Below are 18,286 nucleotides of genomic sequence, written 5' to 3'. Positions count from 1 at the left end.
AAGAACAGGCTCTTTCTACAGTACTAGGAAATATGTAGTGACTAGAGCTACCAGAGCTATGTACGCAATAATTAAAAAGTCAAGAGAATTAAATCTATCGATTGATTGTTAACTTGATATGTTCGACAAAATGGTTGTTCCAATTTTACTGTGTGGTTCTGAATTGTGGGGTTTTGAAAATTTATGTATCATTGAAAAACTGCATCTTAAATTTTGTAAACTTATACTTAGTCTTAAGACGTCCACACCAAATTTTATGATCTACGGTGAACTTGCTAGATATCCATTGTGTGTGAAAGCAAAAATTAGAATGTTGAATTTTTGGATAAGATTGTTGAAAGGTAAAGAATCAAAATTGTCATATATATTGTATAATTTTTTACATAGCCTAACACAAATCAACAATTATAATTTCAAATGGGTTGAATGTATACAGAATATTTTACATGAATGTGGTCTAAGCTATGTCTGGTTGACGCATAATGTAGAAAATGAAAAATGGATTTTAAATGTTGCTAAGCAAACTTTGATTGACCAATTTCAACAAAAATGGGTCTCTGATTGTAACGCATCTAGTAAAGGATTGATCTATAACTTGTTTACCAATAACACTTTTGTACCTAGAAATTACATAAACTCTGGTGCTTATATGAATAACATTACTACATTAGTTAGATTAAGAACAAGCAACCATAAACTGCCAATTGAGACAGGCAGATGGAACAATGTACCTAGAAATCAACGATTTTGTAATTTATGTAAAAATAACATTGGCGACGAATATCACTATATCATGATATGTCCAGAATTGAAAGAATATAGAAAAGTTTATTTACCATCAATGTATTTTAGACGACCAAATGCTTTCAAATTTTTTGAATTATTTTCATGTAATAAATTAGCTGTTATTAATAACTTATGTAAATTTATCAATATTATTAATAAGAGAGTCAATTCTCCAGGTTGATGTGTACAGTATACACTCTTGCTTTTTGTTTAATATTGTATGTATTGTATATTTTCTCTATGTTGTTTTATACAATATGAGAATAAAAATAAAATGAATGAAATGGTAAATCATATGTGATACCTAGTAGCTTGATCTTTCTAACCCCAATCCATACTGCTTGTGTTTAATTAATGTTTGCTCAAGACCACAACAATGCGCTAAAAAATCTCTACAGTTGGGCAACACAGCCCATTAGTTTACAATAATTCACATATTACAATATAATATAATAAACATTAGAATCATTGGAGTCTAAAATGGGGGGGGGGGGGTGAAACCCGTGATCAAGTGTTCCACAGCTCCACAGTTCCCCCAGTTCCAAACATTACATATAGTTTATTAAATGTAAAGTTGCATATTATATACGTATTAAAAATACAGTTTGGAGTTAACATGTGTTACACATAACTAAAGGCATAATATAAATTTAAAACGTATGTTAACATACAAGACAGTATGTTTCTAAAATACATTGAATGAGTTTCATGCAATTTTGCAATTTATAATACGGATTAGTAAAGCACATTTGATCTATTTAGCAATATTAACCAAGGAAAATAAGTGATTCGAACCCAACAACTGATTTGAAATGTTTAATTTAAATGTACTTGAGACTTATAATAGTACTCACTTAAATATTTTATTCGTAAATTATAATGTTTTGGACATTGAAGAATAAAATGAAACAGTTAAGAGCGGCATTTAAACTATCGATATCATCAGCCAGCGTTAGGGCTTAGTGATCTGCGTATTAGATTATTTAATAATCGGTGTTATTTATTTTTATTCCTTTTATGTTAGGGTTACTTTTAATTGAAGCACTGAGGAGTTTGACCGTTAAAATAAAAATGTAGGGTGAAACTAGGGTTCCCGTGGCGAGAAAAACCATTATTTTAGACTGCAGATGATATATCCGTGAATAATGTAATGAATTAATGATTTAATTATGGACTTAATCAAAAATATTTTAATGTTTTAAAATAAATTCCACTCTGAAGAAACTCTTTTTGTTTACCATTTTTCGGTAAACATGTGATAATACCTTGTCTCTGAGTAATTTAGAAAGATCCAGATCTATATGCAAAATTTTGAGAATTCAGTAAAAACCTGTCTGACCACAAAAAATATAAAACTCCGCGGTATATTCATCAAGTCCTGGCGATTTTCCGTTTTTGAGATTTCGAACCGCTGATTAACATTCATCTTTTGTGATTATTCCCTCGAGTAAATCAGCCTCGTCTTTGTCTAATGTATTTATATACAGGTTTTGTTTGTCGAGAAAAACCTTGCACATGTTATTAGCGAATGTCTCAGTCTCGTGATGTGTAGAGATTTTTATAAAACGAGTTTTGAATGTTTACTGACAGTAACTGATTTAATTGGCTTCGCCCTACAAACAATCAGAGCATGATGCATAATAATACACAATACTTACTATTTTGTTGTGCATGTTATTTTTTTTAAGGTTGGAGAAATATTTGAATTATCATTTGCACGAAATTGTCTGTAAATTTACATAATCTAGCTTATGGTTGAACAATAACTGATTGAACTAAAGTCTTCAGATTTATCTTCCGAAGAATCCGTCGAATTATAGCCTGTGAATAGAACAAATTATATATATATATATATATATATATATATATATATATATATATATATATATATATATATATATATATATATGACAAAAAAATAACATACTGAATAAAAAAAAACCGGATTCTAGCACTATAACTATATTTATCAAAGTAACTAAAAAAGAAACAGTTATACTACATCATGTAATTATTTTTATGAATACAGTCTTACATGTACTCATCTCTATTTTGGGTGGAACTCCACATTCCATATAGGATTGCCTATTTGATGCTTCTCTGAAAATATCTGGAACTCTGTATCTATTGTTAGGTGAATTCCTATTATTATTATAAGCGACGACTGCTGTAAATAAAATGTATAAATATGTGATGAATCGTTAGAACCCAATTCAATGTGAGTAACCTTTTTAATCAATCGACAAGGTAAAAGTCAGGAAATATTTATATGCTAAATTTTACAAATAAAATGTGGCTTACCTTTTCCGGAGGTGTCATCTAATTGTGATCGTGAACGTTTCTTGCAGAGTTTGACACAAGCAACAATTATCGTGGCAAGAATTACAAGACCTCCGATTGATCCACCAGCAATGGAACTAAAATTCAATAAACACTTTACACAGAAGGGAATTAATGTTGAAAAGATATATACTTTGATTTTTGAAAACATACCTTGGGTCTTCATGTGCAGCATCTATGTGTGCATAACTTGAAAGGTTTATATTGTTTTACCACAAAAATTTGCGTTAATTAAATACTGGTGTATATTACACATTTACTGTACGTTGCCACTTTTTCTAAGCTGCTTGGTTCGATTTTATATCAAATTTTGTGCTCACATTTAAGCGATAGTTATGCTAAGTATGTGTGCAATAACATACATTGTAGTAGTTTCGCCAGTCAATTAAGCCTTATTTCAATAAAAAAAAGTATATAATTTTTTTCTAACAATTAAACAAAAGACATGAAATGGAATCGCGTTATTTTGCCTCCTATTAAAATTCGCCTCTGACGTTGAGGCGGGCATGCTTGTAATACGACTTTGACATCGCTTTTAATAGAGTCTTAAGGATTTCGTTTACTCAAATTTTAAAATTTAAAATAGTATTTTTAAAAAGTTCAATACCTGAGGTCAAAAGTTGTCTTAAAAACACAAAATTACAATGTTATGAACAAATATAGATATTGATATCCATGTTTTGTTTATTTGAGGAAGAAATGCCATTACATGTATAAAGTTGTAGGGGTTTTGCTAGTCAGGTTTGTGTCACGAGTGTTCCGTGTCTTTACATTATAAGTTACATGTATGAACCACAAGTTGATTTTCAATTGAAGGAATTTTTAAACAAAGATTAAATGAACACTCTCAGTACATGCATCCCTCAGGGAGAGGAGTAGTTACCCAATTTACAGTCTCGATGATTCAAAAATCTTGTTTCATCTATATTTCACATAGTTAACAATTTATATCGTTAAATATTAATGATTATTGGAATTATAATTCTTTGTGTATCGTCTGATAAAAGAATTATCTTCACTAAGACGTGGAGAAGAGAAAAGCTGTAAATGTGACAGTAAACCGGGTTTTCTTTTATGTGATCTGTATCCATAATTCATGTTAACCATGAATTGATAAACATTACCTCTCCTTTCCAGTGAAATGGAGTACCCTATATGCAATATTTCCCAAAAAATGACTAAGTTCAAAAGCTGGTATTTTTTTTGTATTTATGCCTAAATTATAAAAAATCGAAATGCAAGCAATATGCACACCTCTGATATATGTTCAACTGATCTGCAAAAGAACAACTTCCTATCTTGAAAACTGTAGGAGGAGTTATCTGAACGATAAGGGTACCCTTTATGCAATATTTTGCCAAAAAATGTACAAAAAGTTCAAAAGCTGTTATTTTTTAAAATATTTTTTCAGACATCAAAATCCTAGTAATATGCACACCTCTAATCTCTAATATATTTAAAATTGATCTAAAAAAGAACAACTTCCTATCTTGAAAATTGAAGTAAGAGTTATCCGTACAATGAGGGTACCATTTGGAAGCCGCCCGCCATTTTCACCATTTTAATAACCGGATTTTTCCGATGGAAAACCCGGTTAAAAACTCGATTCTTTTTTGTAAACAAACTGTTTATCAATATTGTTTTTTAAATGCTTGGTTTAAAAAATGACAAATTCTAGTGGCTAAATAGACACATTTAAATATGAAAGAAGCCCTCAGACCCTTGGTATAAATAAACTTCCTCTTTTTAACGCGTGTGTTTTTGGGGGATATAAAGCCCTAAAATGAGCCCAAACCCCTTATCAACGCCTTTAGAAATAATCTCTTTTTATTATATTCGATCATTGTTTATTATCTATTTTAGATTAACTATAGTCAGGTCGGATACTCTTCATACATTTGCTCTAAAACAAATAAATCTATTCATGATCACAAATACAGCATAACAACAAATTTTTAGTATATCGATGTATATGTATTACGTATAAGAAAACATAACTAACGTAAAATGATTTTTATATTCGTATTCCTACGTTCACTGCCAACTTTTTTCACGAAAATATGGACATGTATCATTCTACAATTGACAATTCATTTACCAATGAATATTGCGTATATTTTTACAACAATTGATTTTCATGATTATTGTTCGTTAATTATCATTCAATTTTCTCATTGTGTATGTTTTTTTTTATTTGTTTTTTTTTTTTAAATTTCGGAATAGGTTCTTTGCAACAGTAGCAACACCAGCACAGATTTCTAAAAACATGTTAGACCCGGCAATCTGTTGCTGATGCAATTGCAAAATCGCGATAAAGTACAGTTTAGCAAATGTGCAAAAATTTTGAATATTAAGTATCATTTTTTTTTTTTAAATAAAGCCATATTCATAGTAAAGTATCCAGACTAAGTATAGTATAACAGATTTCTACACAAGTGCAGCGTCATTTCCCGCTGTATGTCGACGAGAGAAATGATGTAACTGTTAACAATCAGTTTTTGGCAATGTTAGTTCTTTGTGTGTGTTTGCTACGGATCTGAAAAACTTAATACAGCGATTTCTTTACAAGTTCGCGGTGTTTATAGCTTCAAAATCAGCTGAACAGAGTAAAATTTTAAAGTCAAATATTTTGCAATTTGGATGCCGAGTAACCAATTTCTATTTTATTTTACAGTAGGGGTCATTTTTCGAGGGGGATAATTTAAATTAACCCCTGAAAAAAAATCAAATTATTCTACAAGGAGGTCATTATTCTGCGTCGAAAAATGACCCCCGGTCTTTATTCTACGGGGGTCATTATTCTTCTTTACACTGGCCTCACAAGATACCTGTGCACCCTGCGCTATCAGGAAATTTATTTCGAGAAGCATATCATGCAATTGGCCTTCATAGACTGAGTGTACAAAAATCACAGGTGCCAAGACTTATGTTAATATCGCTTAGATACTGAGCTGTCATTCAAGCTCCTTCACCTTCAAGCCTAAAATTTGCGCCTCTCGAGCTCATAATCGTGGTCTATGGTCTTAACGATTCATACACTTTTCCCAATCGTAATACCTATGTTATGTCTATAGTAGCTTTAACCGCTTGGCCCATTATTTGTAAAGGTACATGCCAGGCTTTCGAGCTTAATGACTGGTTCCTGGACATGTCTAAGGAAATGACATAGGTAGCGTTGACAGTCTATCAAAGAACGTTATTCGACTGCCGACACCCTGTTGGCTCCTCAGTGTCTTTTAACAGTGGGAAAGGAGATCTGGAGTTGCTCATCTACGCATAGAACGGGCACTCACTTCTCAAGTGTCCTGATTCCTTTCACTCATAGCTTATAAGTGTACTCGAAACTCTAGGGCAGCCTGCATCCCACTCCTTTCCCTTGAGTCTTTAGGGAAGTGGTTTTTCCTTTCGCTAAACCGATCTTGTGATTCATTGTCGGAGAACCTACGGCTACAATAACGTAGAGGTGAATGATAACAACTCCGATCTACAACTGAACTGGTACGTCTTTACTCGCTTAAACTCACCATTTCTACAGCCTAGAAGAAACCTCACTATCAATTTCTCGTGAAATATATCAGGAACCACCATCAAATATTTTTTGAGCTGTGTCAGTTTCTTTGCTTCTTAATGTTATATATCTTTATTTTGCCTCTGTACTATTGAGCTCACCTGCAGTATCAACGAACACACTAGAAAACGTCTGCCAAAACTCTCTTCCAGGAGGAGTATCACCTCTCTGAAGCTTAAATACTACCAGACATACATCTGAAGATAAAAAGGTACATAAATCCTGTCCCTCTCAAATTTCAACTTAAGGAAGTTATGTTTACTCCGCTGATAATTATCAGTTATAGTGGAGTGGAAAACGTAGAATCAAATGGTGCCCGTCATATAGGGCTGGGACGATTTAAGGTACATTCGATTCGGTTCGGTTTCGGTTCAATATGTTACAGTTTGCTCTTTTCGGTTAGATTCGATTAAACATATATCAGTCTTAATATTTCTCATCATTAATAAGAATAGTAATCTTTACTTTGTAGATTCCTTGACTTAAGGATAACAAACAAAAAAATGTTTTGAATGCTTTTTAATGAAATATTTAGAGAATCAAAAACTTGAAAGAAATGGAAAGAAAAAATGCAAGAAAACGAAAAACTTACTGGAAAATCTGTATACAAAGAATACTTGATAATAATATTGATTCACATGCAAATACAGTATTTAAAACGATTTTAAAAATAATTTGAAAAGGTAATTTTAAATACAGTTTCAGAGACATTTAAATTCCTAAGGAAAAGGTAACGAAAAATTGCCATTCTACAACCAATTCATAATAACCCAAAATCTAAACAAGCTTGAAGTTCAACCATGCTTAAATTTTCCATTTTAAAGAAGCTTTTTTTCTTTTTAAGCATACTGTAATTGAAGATGAACAATTGAACATCATTTTTTATTTGTATGTGCTCTTCATAAACAACTAAGAGGTAAATATTATTTACTAACGAATGAATTTCTTAGAAAATTCTCAATCCAGAAGAGGTTTACAAAAATGTATCAACAAGAACTAACGTAAGAAAATCTACTAGCTATATTTTATACTGTATGCATGACTTGCGCCAAATGTGGTTTTTGTCAATAAAATCAACTAGATTGAAATTAACAGGTAAATCCAGTTGAATATTCAAATTGTGATGTACACAAGGAACAAACAGTCGTTGACTTATTATCTTTTCCATCGACTGATAGAAATTGAAATGTTCCTACACTTCTGAGCGTCTACTGGCGGCCATTTGCTTTATATACATGTTAGGAAAGTTTTGAACCAAACCGAACCGAAATCCGGAATTGCAGTGCACCAAACTTTTCGGTGCACCGCAGCGCCCTACCATCATACCTGCGCATTGTAAACTGCGCGTTATAAAGTGCAGCTGACTGCCATGCCAACACTTTTAAAGCAGCTAGAGCCATGACTACCTAACTGCGCTAAACGAGGCCTTCTTGAAGGTGCTATGATTGCGGTCAGAGTAAAACCCCTAACCCCAGCATCTATACCCGAGACCCCAAACCATTATGGTGCCTCCTGGATTCATAGAACTTGTGTTTGTCAAACCTGAAACTAGACTACTGTAATCTGACTGTAACTGTGGCTGCCCTTGGAATAAGGAAACCCACTGGCTGGGGACTAGCTCAGTGGTATAATCCCTTTGACTAAAGACACTGTCTTGAGTTCTGCAGGGAGGCGTTGCCTGATACTAAACTAGGGACACAATGACTCCCTTGGCTTCTAGTCACCTTTGGCTGACTACAAGCAATTGACCTTCTGCGGCTGAGTAGTTGGGTTAGGTTTATCACACCAAAGCTAACTCCATTTACATTGTGTAATATCGTCAAGCTTGGCATCCACAATTGGCCCATGGACGATATGACGTCATGTTGGACCTAAACGTACCTACATTCCTAGCTCTAACACAGGGAATATAAATTCACGACTGATTTGTAGCGGCTAGTCTGCTAAATGATTGATATAACTCCAAAAGCCATACGACACTATGCGTTCATTGCAAATTCCGGAAGAATAGTAGGATTAATATACGTTAACACTTTTTGACACCAGTGTTGTGCAGGTGCTATTGTCCTAGTCTTGATTTAAAGGGACAGACGGTGATAGAAAAGTAAATGTGCACGAGGCTCTCTGAAATAAAGGGACATAACTTTTTTTTGTGCAGTTAGTCGTTTGTTGAATACCCCAACAGCATTTACAGTGCTGGAATTATTCAGTATAGATGATAGGGATATTAAAAAAATATTTGTTACGTAATCCTTTGTCAGGAGGTCCGCCTCTTGAAATTCAAACATTTCATTAACATTTAACTTACATGGCACCGTTTTATGTAAATAATAAGTTTTAACACTTCCGCTCCCTGGCAATTCAAATTCTCCCCTGCATCCCTTACCTGCAACACCCCACCACTTCCCTGGAAAAATATTTTTAGATCTGCGCATGTAAAGACCACAATTGTTTACCTGATAAGAGAGTAAGAAGAATGTCAAATTAACCCATTTAGTGAACCTCCCGAATCCATTCATTTTCATTTCATTTCTAATTCTAATCTTACTAATAGCAGTAAATTTCATATCGAATAAACTAAAAGTCAATTGTTGTGGGATGTACTAACCTGTCTGGAAATGAAAATGGGTAGCTGTTAGTATAAATCAGAAATTTAAAGACCAATTTAACGAAATATGGTCCAAGGATGAAAAAATTCTTCCGTGTTCGCACATTCAACCATCACCTCCTGTAGTAGAGACAGACATAGTACGGTACACCATGAATGAGAGACTAATCGATAATGACTTTCATAAAATTGTATAATGTTCGGGTTTGGAAAAAGAATAGAAAAGGTACAAAGATATAAGATATTGTATCATACCAAATGTTTTAAAATTCTCTTAACTCATGTCAAATCGTCATTTCAATTTTATTTAAAAATCTGTGTATTTGTTCCTTTTGTACCAATATTTTGGTTTGAGCAAATAGACTGTACATGAATTTAGAATTTGTACAATCAAACATCAAAAGAGCCCTAAGTATTGAATTATTCAGTTATTTCTCAGATATTGTCTTTTGTATTTGTTATGTATTTCATTGACGATCTCATCGATTACAATTTACACACTAAGGGCCTTATGACTGAACAAAGGCGAAACAGAACAGCGCCATAATTTTCATTAGAACTCTTGGCATTGATAAGCTAAACAATATGCTGCTTGGAATTGATTATATTATCGGAGTTACATGTACTTGACTTACCCAATAGACGCCGGCTCCTCATAATAAAGACAGTATTTGGTATTATTTCCCCCATTAAATTTGTAGACACAGTCATATCCACACTGTACAGATGCATTCACTAGAACAGAATTTTAAGAAGTTTAAAAATATATACCGTGCCCTAATATGGACTGTAGTAATAGTGTTTTCTGTACCTCATATAGTAATTGATGAAGTATTCATAATTGAAATATCTATACAAAGAAATAATTTGTGACTCTTTTTAGCGCTCTAGAGTGGAGGAAATATCTGGTATTTATTTATTATTAACTTCAAATTCGAAATGAACTCCCCTTTTCACTTCAATGGTTGAACAAAAGGACAGAACTCTAATTATTTTTGTATATTCTTTGTAACAATTTTTCATTTTTTCAATCTTTTTTTTCTTAAACATGGAAACTGTAAAATGCGAAACTAAATTGTAACAAAACGGAACTGAAAATTGAAGAATTGAAGAAGATTTGTAAACATTTTCCCTTTATATTTCTATTCTAAACTTTGAACCCCTTCTGGGGCCCAGTATTAGTCAAGGGTCAGGCTTTTATAATTTAGAATCTACACTATTTAAGGATTCTTACTTAGAAATTTTTTTCTTTTTCACTTCTATGTTAAACTTTGAACCTCTCTTGGGGCCACAACATTAGTCCGGGGCCCACAACAGTAACAATTAGAATCTATAATAGCCACATATGTTTGCAAAGTAATTCCACAAACTGTTGCACTATAGTTCTTGAGAAGAAGATTTTCAAACAGTAATATGTTAACTTTGAACCCCGCCTGTGGCCCCAGTATAAGATTAGTGGTAACGGCTTCCAAAGTTTAGAATCTTTGGAAATTGCAAATTGGGGATGTTGGAAAATTAGTCTCGAAAACAATAGCATTGTAGTTCTTGACGAGACGATTTTTGAACACTTTCCCTTTGTACCTCTATGTTAAATTTTGATCCCCTTCTGGAGGCCCAATGTTGTTGGTCAAGGGGTCACAATTGTAACAATTAGGAATTTACAAAAGCCCGTTTTTTCCGGAGGCCTCGATTTTTACAATTTTAAATATTCACTATAAATAGCTTATATGCACGTTTTCTTGTATTTCTGGTATTTCTGGTGCAGTGATTCTTGAGAAGATTTTAAAACATTTTCCCATGTAATTTTATGTTTAATTTTGAACCCTGCCTGGAGCCCTAATTTTTTTTTTGGGGAGTTGATTTTAATTAGCTCTCCAATGCAGTTTCTCTGTCAAACCGGAAGTAAAAAAGTGTTTTGACCGAATAAAATATCATCACCGCTGACAAAACGTAGTACTTGAAAATCATCGATGAATTCCTAGGCCAAAGATCGATTATAGTGTTAGCGTTTGGACTGACTATCCAATCTAAAGATAGAACCTGTCTCCAGAACATGCGTAGACTAGACTTTATTATCTTTTGTTAGTAAAAATATCTTTGATACACTTTTCCAGAAATTTTTCGATTACTCATACACAAAACATCGCGGATTTTGATGGCGTCAATTCTATCTTTGAATAATATACCACGTGATTCGTATGGGTTTTTTCGTCTACATAGAATTCTTGACCAAGTAAAAGCCAAGAATTCATAGATGAAAACAATGTGTGTAATTATTCAAATAGAGTTTAGAAACTACTTGCCATGCATAAAAAGATATTGTTGCTATCAAGATAAACATTAATCAGTAAAATCAACTTCCTTAGTACTTCAATACCTTGCTAAGTATTTAACCCCATTGCTTTGAAGCGCCGATTATTTTGTCTTATGATTATAGTCTATTTAAAGAGACATTATCAAGCTCATTTTCCTTATCGTGGTCAATTTTTTCTAAACTTTGAAATGTTATTTACATCACGTGATTTTAAATAACAGCAGTTCTCAATAGAATTGGAGGTAATTTAATAGCAATGAACAGTTAGTGAGAATAGTTTATTATCGATGCGCATGCGCTGTTGAACAAAATGATGGGCCTGGAATATTTACTGTATGGTCCCTCTAAAATATTAGTTGAAAATATATTTAGATTTCTCAAAGCATGATTTTTGTAAGATACATACTTTGAACTTTGCAAGAAAATTTATATTAGTTACGGGAAAATTATCATTTCATAGAACATGTGCAATATGAGATGCGGTGTCTCTTTAATTTTTTCTATACAATTAGTTCTTTCGGGAATTTTCTTGTTGGTTCATAATTATTTTGAATGTTTTAAAAAGCCATTGTAAACCAGTTAATGTAAGTGTTGTTTGTTTTTAATATTAATGGAACGCAAAACGAGGTGAAAGTTAATATCTATAATTTATAAATATCAATAATCAAACCTAAACTTGTGTGAGTTTACATCAAATTGTCAAAGCTTAGGTGATATAAAAAAGGAGAATGACCTACTTGATGAACAAATGTTAATTGTTATTTTTATTTTATTAGATGTAAGAATAAAAAATCTTTCGTTTTTTAAGGTCACCCATGTTACCCAAACGACCTATCGCAATAGGTATTTGTCTACATGTATCTCGTGTGTCTGTACGTCGTCAATTGTGCGTTGCGCGTTAATAATTTTACATTTTAAACTTCGCCCTGAAAACTAGAAAGCCAATTGCTACGATTTTGTATGTGAAGCATCTCTATGGGAAAATGAATCGACATTGTAAAATCCATGGCTCTACTTACGCCGGAGCACAATAGACAGGACCAAATATGCAACAACAACAAAACTCGTAAAGAACACAGCCATAATTGTGAAATTCATGGCCCCAGCGTCAGACCTAATTAGGCTTAAGGGTGTGACTAATATGGCCATATAGTTAAAATGTATTAAATCTTTGAAAATCCTCTTCTATACTCCTATATAAATTTGAAAAAAAAAACAACTAAATGCATGGTTGTGATGTCCGTGAACCCCTTTACCTCAATTGTGAAATCCATGGCCTCTTACACCCATTCGTTGTGGAAAAAAACTTAATGCATAATATGATGCCGAAGTTTGATGTCTACGAAATTCTTCATCTACATTTTGAAATTCATAGTCATAAAGTAAAACTAAAAAAAATCCTTTTTAGAGATTTCCATATTTTTACGAGAAAAGCTAAGTGCATGATTATAATGTCCATGAAGCCATATAGCGTAAATGTGAAATTTAAACCTCTGGCTCTTGTAACCCCCCCCCCCCCCCCTAACATATTTTCATGAATGAATGTTCAAATAATAGAAGCGGGATAATAGTCAGAGGAGTCCGACATTGGGGTATAGATTTCAATATAGGGCTTAAAAAAATGCGAACGTATAGTACTCAGGTGACCGTCAAGGCCTGTGGACCTATTGTTTCTTCACCTGTTGTTAGCGATGTTATTTTTTTCATTGTCTTCATTTATTTTTCACATTTCATTATCTTCTCCAGAACCCACTGTCCCATTGCACCGATTTGAACCAAACATGGTACCAAACGTCCTTGGAAGAAAGGCATTTAGTTTCAAAAAAAGGTCATATCCCTATTAAAGGAGGGAGAAAAGATAATTTGAAAAGATAGGATGGAGTGTTTTAGAAATACCTCAGGAACTAAATAAAAAACGATGATCAGGACTGTTTACCTTCGCCAATGTTTTGTCAATGCAACAACTTTCAAAATAATTTGACATAAGTTTTCAATAAACAATACATTTAGCTAAAGTGATGACAAAAGATTTAACGCCTTTGAAAAAAAATAAACAACTTTCGTTTTGTAACCGATGTAGAGTCACTCAATGAGACGAAGAAAAAACCTCAAACTTTGGGAAATCAATGTTGGGAACTTTTCCAGCTTTATGAACTTCAAGCCAAATGAATGTGACAATATGGTACTTTTGTTATCGACTAACCGAAACATTTTCGGTTTACACGAGATCTATTTTAAATTGGAACAGAAATTTTGAAATTCTTGGAACAAACACAAAGACGTATAGCGAGTCATTTTTCCAAGTAAAACGTAATTCTACTCGTCCTTGCCTTTAAACCAATTTAAAATATCTAAATAGAGTCATTCAATGAGACGAAAAAAAACTCTCAAAGATTAACAAATATTAATAGAATGCCATTTGGAATTTACGTAAGCGCTTGGGTAAAGAGACAGTTATACATGGGAGGAAATTCGAACAATATACAGTTATTTATTCTCTGTGACTTATAATTTATTCCCCTTTTATTAAATTTATGTTTTGGAGGTTTTCTACATAACCATCCAACACTATTTATGTTTTGTTATTTTAGATACTACCATTTTTATAACGTGTTCAAAATAATGTTCTATGCTAATCGTTCGTGTTAAATACCTCAATAAACATAAAACAATAAAAAAAATAATAAAATGAGAATATAATATCCAGAGAATATAAATTTAACAGTATTAGTGACCCAAGTACATGTAGGAATTTAATAAAAATCAATATGTTAACTGAACGACCTCAGGTTGCATATACTTGAACGTTTTTTGCCAATTTGGAATTTACACTAGACTTCATTCAAGTTCAGTTGATGGAGGTCTTTTTAACCTATTTTATACAGGTATGACATGTTATGCGACTACATGCATGGGGGATTATTGGAAATGATTTATTTTTGGCTTGATAACAATGATATCGTCGTCCGTCCTTCCCTCTGTTTCATGTAATTTTGTGTAGTGTAATACCCCTATGAATATTCCTGGCCCCAGAGTCAGGCCTAATTAGGCCTTAGGGTGTGACTAATATGGCCATATAGTTAAAATGTATTAAATCCTGCAATACTTTTATCTTTGACATTTTTAATTTTGTTGAAATATATTGATTTCCAATTTAATTATAATATTCTATAATTTAATTATAAACTTCTAAACAATTTACTAAGTAATAATCTGTTAATAAGTAAGTGGAATAAAGGGGTAAAAAACAAATGCAAAATATGTAGAACCGAGATAGAAAATGCACAGCATCTAATTTTTGAATGTATAAATGTAAAACATGTTTGGCATATGGCTAGCCAATGCTTAAATTTTACTATTGTTTGGAAAAATGTCATTGTTGGTTTTTTTGTTGATGATAACGAAAAAAAAAAGATTTATAATATATTCCTCTCATTTATTGCATTCAGAATTTACAAATATAAAATGTTCTGTAGAGTCGAAAACTTAGAAGAAACAAGTCAATCGTTAAGAATGTATATTAAAGAGAATACTTTATCATATTGTTCAGTTCTATCTTTTTTACATCAAATGAAAGAAAAGAAACTTTTTCAAAATTTTGCATTTTTACTATGAATATGCATTTATGCTATGAATATATTTTTATGCTTATATCTATTATGTATATGTATATATTTATATACGCCCACCCTCCGAGGGAGACAGTCCCTCTGTTGCATACAAGGTTTCTAACATGGACACAGACTTTAACTGATGGTAGTGAAACCCTTTGTTATGTGTTGGCAAAAAAAAAAAATCACATGTAAATTATCAATGCAAGGATTTTTTTCTATCACTTTTTTCTGATTAACACATACATGTATAAATGTACGTAGGGTGTACATGTAGCAACTTTATTTCATAAAAACTCGATATATATCGTATACGTTTTTTCAACATTATGTTGATTTTTTTCCTTTTTTCTGATTAACTCATATACATATACAGTGTACATTTTTAGTTTATAAGAACCTGATATATATTGTAAATCTGTTTTCACCATATGCTATTTTCTGATATGTTATTATATAATTGTTTATAAGGAATCAATAAATGGTAATGAATAAAAAAAAATGTATTAAATCTTTGAAAATCCTCCTCTATACTCCTGTATAAATTTGAAAAAAAATAAATGCATGGTTGTGATGTCCGTGAAGCCCTTTACATCAATTGTGAAATTCATGGCCTCTTACACCCATTCGTTGTGGATAAAAAACTTAATGCCCAAGTTTGATATCTACGAAGTTCTCCAACTACATTTTGAAATTCATGGTCATATAGTAAAAATACGTCAAAACTTAAACAATATTTTTCTGGAGAATTCTGTATTTTTACGAGAAAATCTAAGTGCATGATTATAATATCCATGAAGCCTTATAACTTAAATGTGAAATTTATGGTCCCTGGGACAGGTGTTCAGGCCTAGGGCGGGACCAATATCGCCACATGATGAAAATGTATTGATTTCATAACTTGTTTTTACACTATCCCAATCGTAGGAGATAAAGTCATGCATGGTTATTAAGTTTATGATGTTCTGATATTAAATTCTGTAAGTCACTGCCCAGGCCATGGCACAAAATTTAAAGTATAATATCGGGGGAGTGTTTAAAGGTGATAAATAAGACCATATATTGAACATGTATTTTTACTCGGGGTAATTGCTGTTTGTCATCAATTACAATTATAACTCAATCTTACAAACAACATGGTAAATTATAACTTGGCAACATTGAAATAAATATGTGTTCTGTTTTAAGAAATCTACCTCAATATCATGTGCATTGTATTCTTGTAGAAAACAAGCTGCATCCATTTTGTGTGCATTAAAAATGAAACTTTGAATATTATATAAGATTTACTTTTTCAGGCCTGCAGGTCTCTTATTACCAAAAGTTGACAAATGTTGGCCCATGGAGCTAAAGTATAGATAATCCGAGATTATTCTGGCTCTTGTAACACCCCCCCCCACCACATATTTTCATGAATGAATGTTCAAATAATAGAAGCGGGGTAATAGTCAGGAGTCCGAGATTGGGGTATAGACTTAAATATAGGGCTTAAAAATGCGAACGTATAGTACTCAGATGATGGTCAAGGCCTGTAGACCTATTGTTTCTTCACCTTTTGTTAGCGATGTTATTTTTTTCATTGTCAACATTTATTTTTCACATTTCAATATCTTCTCCAGAACCCCATTGCACTGATTTGAACCAAACATGGTACAAAACGTCCTTCGAAGATAGGCATTTAGTTTCAAATAAAGGTCATATCCCTTTTAAAGGAGGGAAAGAAGATAATTGGAAAAAATAGGGTGGAGTGTTTTAGAAATTCCTCAAGAACCAAATAAAAAACAATGATCAGGACTGTTTACCTTCGCCAATGTTTTTGTCAATGCAACAACTTTCAAAATAATTTGACATTAGTTTTCAATAAACAATACATTTAGCTAGAGTGATGACAAAAGATTTAACGCCTTTGAAAAAAAATAATTAACTTTTGTTTTGTAAACGATGTACCTCTGGCGTAAGAGTGGTTAAATTTATCGTAACTTTAAAATTCAATACTCACAAACGGTCAATACTATCATAACTCTATTGAAGCTGCTTTTGGAACCTGCCATTTTTGATCAAACCCGTACTTCATCAAACTTTGGGAAATCAATGTTGGGAAGTTTTTCCAGCTTCATGAACTTCAAGCCAAATGAATGTGACAATATGGTACTTTGGTTATCGACCAACCGAAACATTTTCGGTTTACACGAGATCTATTTTAAATTGGAACAGAAATTTTGAAATTCTTGGAACAAACACAAAGACGTATAGCGAGTCATTTTTCCAAGTATAATGGATTGTAATGATGACATACCAACGTAATTCTACTCGTCCTTGCCTTTAAACCAATTTAAAATATCTAAGTAGAGTCATTCAATGAGACGAAAAAAAAAAACCCTCAAAGATTAACAAATATTAATAGAATGCCATTTGGAATTTACGTAAGCGCTTGGGTCAAGAGACTGTTATATATGGGAAATTCGAACAATATACAGTTATTTATTCTCTGTGACGTATCATTTATTCCCCTTTGATTTATTTTATGTTTTTTTGAGGTTTTCTACATAACCTTACAACGTAACACTATTTATGTTTTGTTATTTTAGATACTACCATTTTTAAAACGTATTCAGAATAATGTTCTATGCTAATTGATGTACATTCATGTTCATGTTCATGTATTAAATACATATTGTAAAATGTATAAATCACATGTTATAATATAGCACGGGTGCTATGAATATGAATTTGCATATACGCTTAATACTACATCAGAAGCATGTTCATATTTTATGGTGATGCTCTAAGCTAAATTAACGGTTTGATGCTTGTTTGTAATTTTATTGTACAATGTATATGTACCTAAATGATACATATCTAGTCATTCATCAGAATTGTGTGATGATTCATAACAACAAGTTTTTACTGATGTTTGCTTATTTACTAGGACAGATGATTGCAATTTAGACAGGTGGTTTGGGTTCATTTAAATAGGTGACATATACTAAAAAAAGAGAGAGGACCTTTATATGTTCATGTATCTATTGAGGGCGTTTGTGGCAAAGTCCTATTTAACT

General features: G+C 32.3%; 1 protein-coding gene across 1 annotated transcript; it reads right to left on the bottom strand.

Annotated features, from left to right (window-relative positions):
- Window positions 1–1,478: 1,478 nt before the first annotated feature.
- LOC136275166 (uncharacterized) lies at window positions 1,479–17,479 on the bottom strand. Its single transcript, XM_066083489.1, has 5 exons — window positions 17,227–17,479; window positions 9,938–10,037; window positions 3,088–3,203; window positions 2,822–2,953; window positions 1,479–2,607 (listed from the first exon to the last, which is right to left on the bottom strand). The coding sequence occupies exons 1-5, from the start codon at window positions 17,276–17,278 to the stop codon at window positions 2,531–2,533; spliced, it is 477 nt and encodes a 158-aa protein (XP_065939561.1). The 5' UTR covers window positions 17,279–17,479; the 3' UTR covers window positions 1,479–2,530.
- Window positions 17,480–18,286: the final 807 nt, after the last annotated feature.

This window comes from Magallana gigas, chromosome 4, assembly GCF_963853765.1.
Source record: "Magallana gigas chromosome 4, xbMagGiga1.1, whole genome shotgun sequence".
Classification (NCBI taxonomy): domain Eukaryota; kingdom Metazoa; phylum Mollusca; class Bivalvia; order Ostreida; family Ostreidae; genus Magallana; species Magallana gigas.
This window is presented reverse-complemented; position numbering and strand designations above follow the sequence as displayed.

Coding starts and splice junctions, on each gene's coding strand:
- LOC136275166 (XM_066083489.1), bottom strand. CDS start 17,278: ATGGCAGGTTCCAAAAGCAGCTTCAATAGAGTTATGATAGTATTGACC. Junction 10,038..17,226: donor TATGATAGTATTGACCGTTT/GTGAGTATTGAA, acceptor ATTCTGTTCTAG/TGAATGCATCTGTACAGTGT. Junction 2,608..2,821: donor CAAAATAGAGATGAGTACAT/GTAAGACTGTAT, acceptor TTCTATTCACAG/GCTATAATTCGACGGATTCT.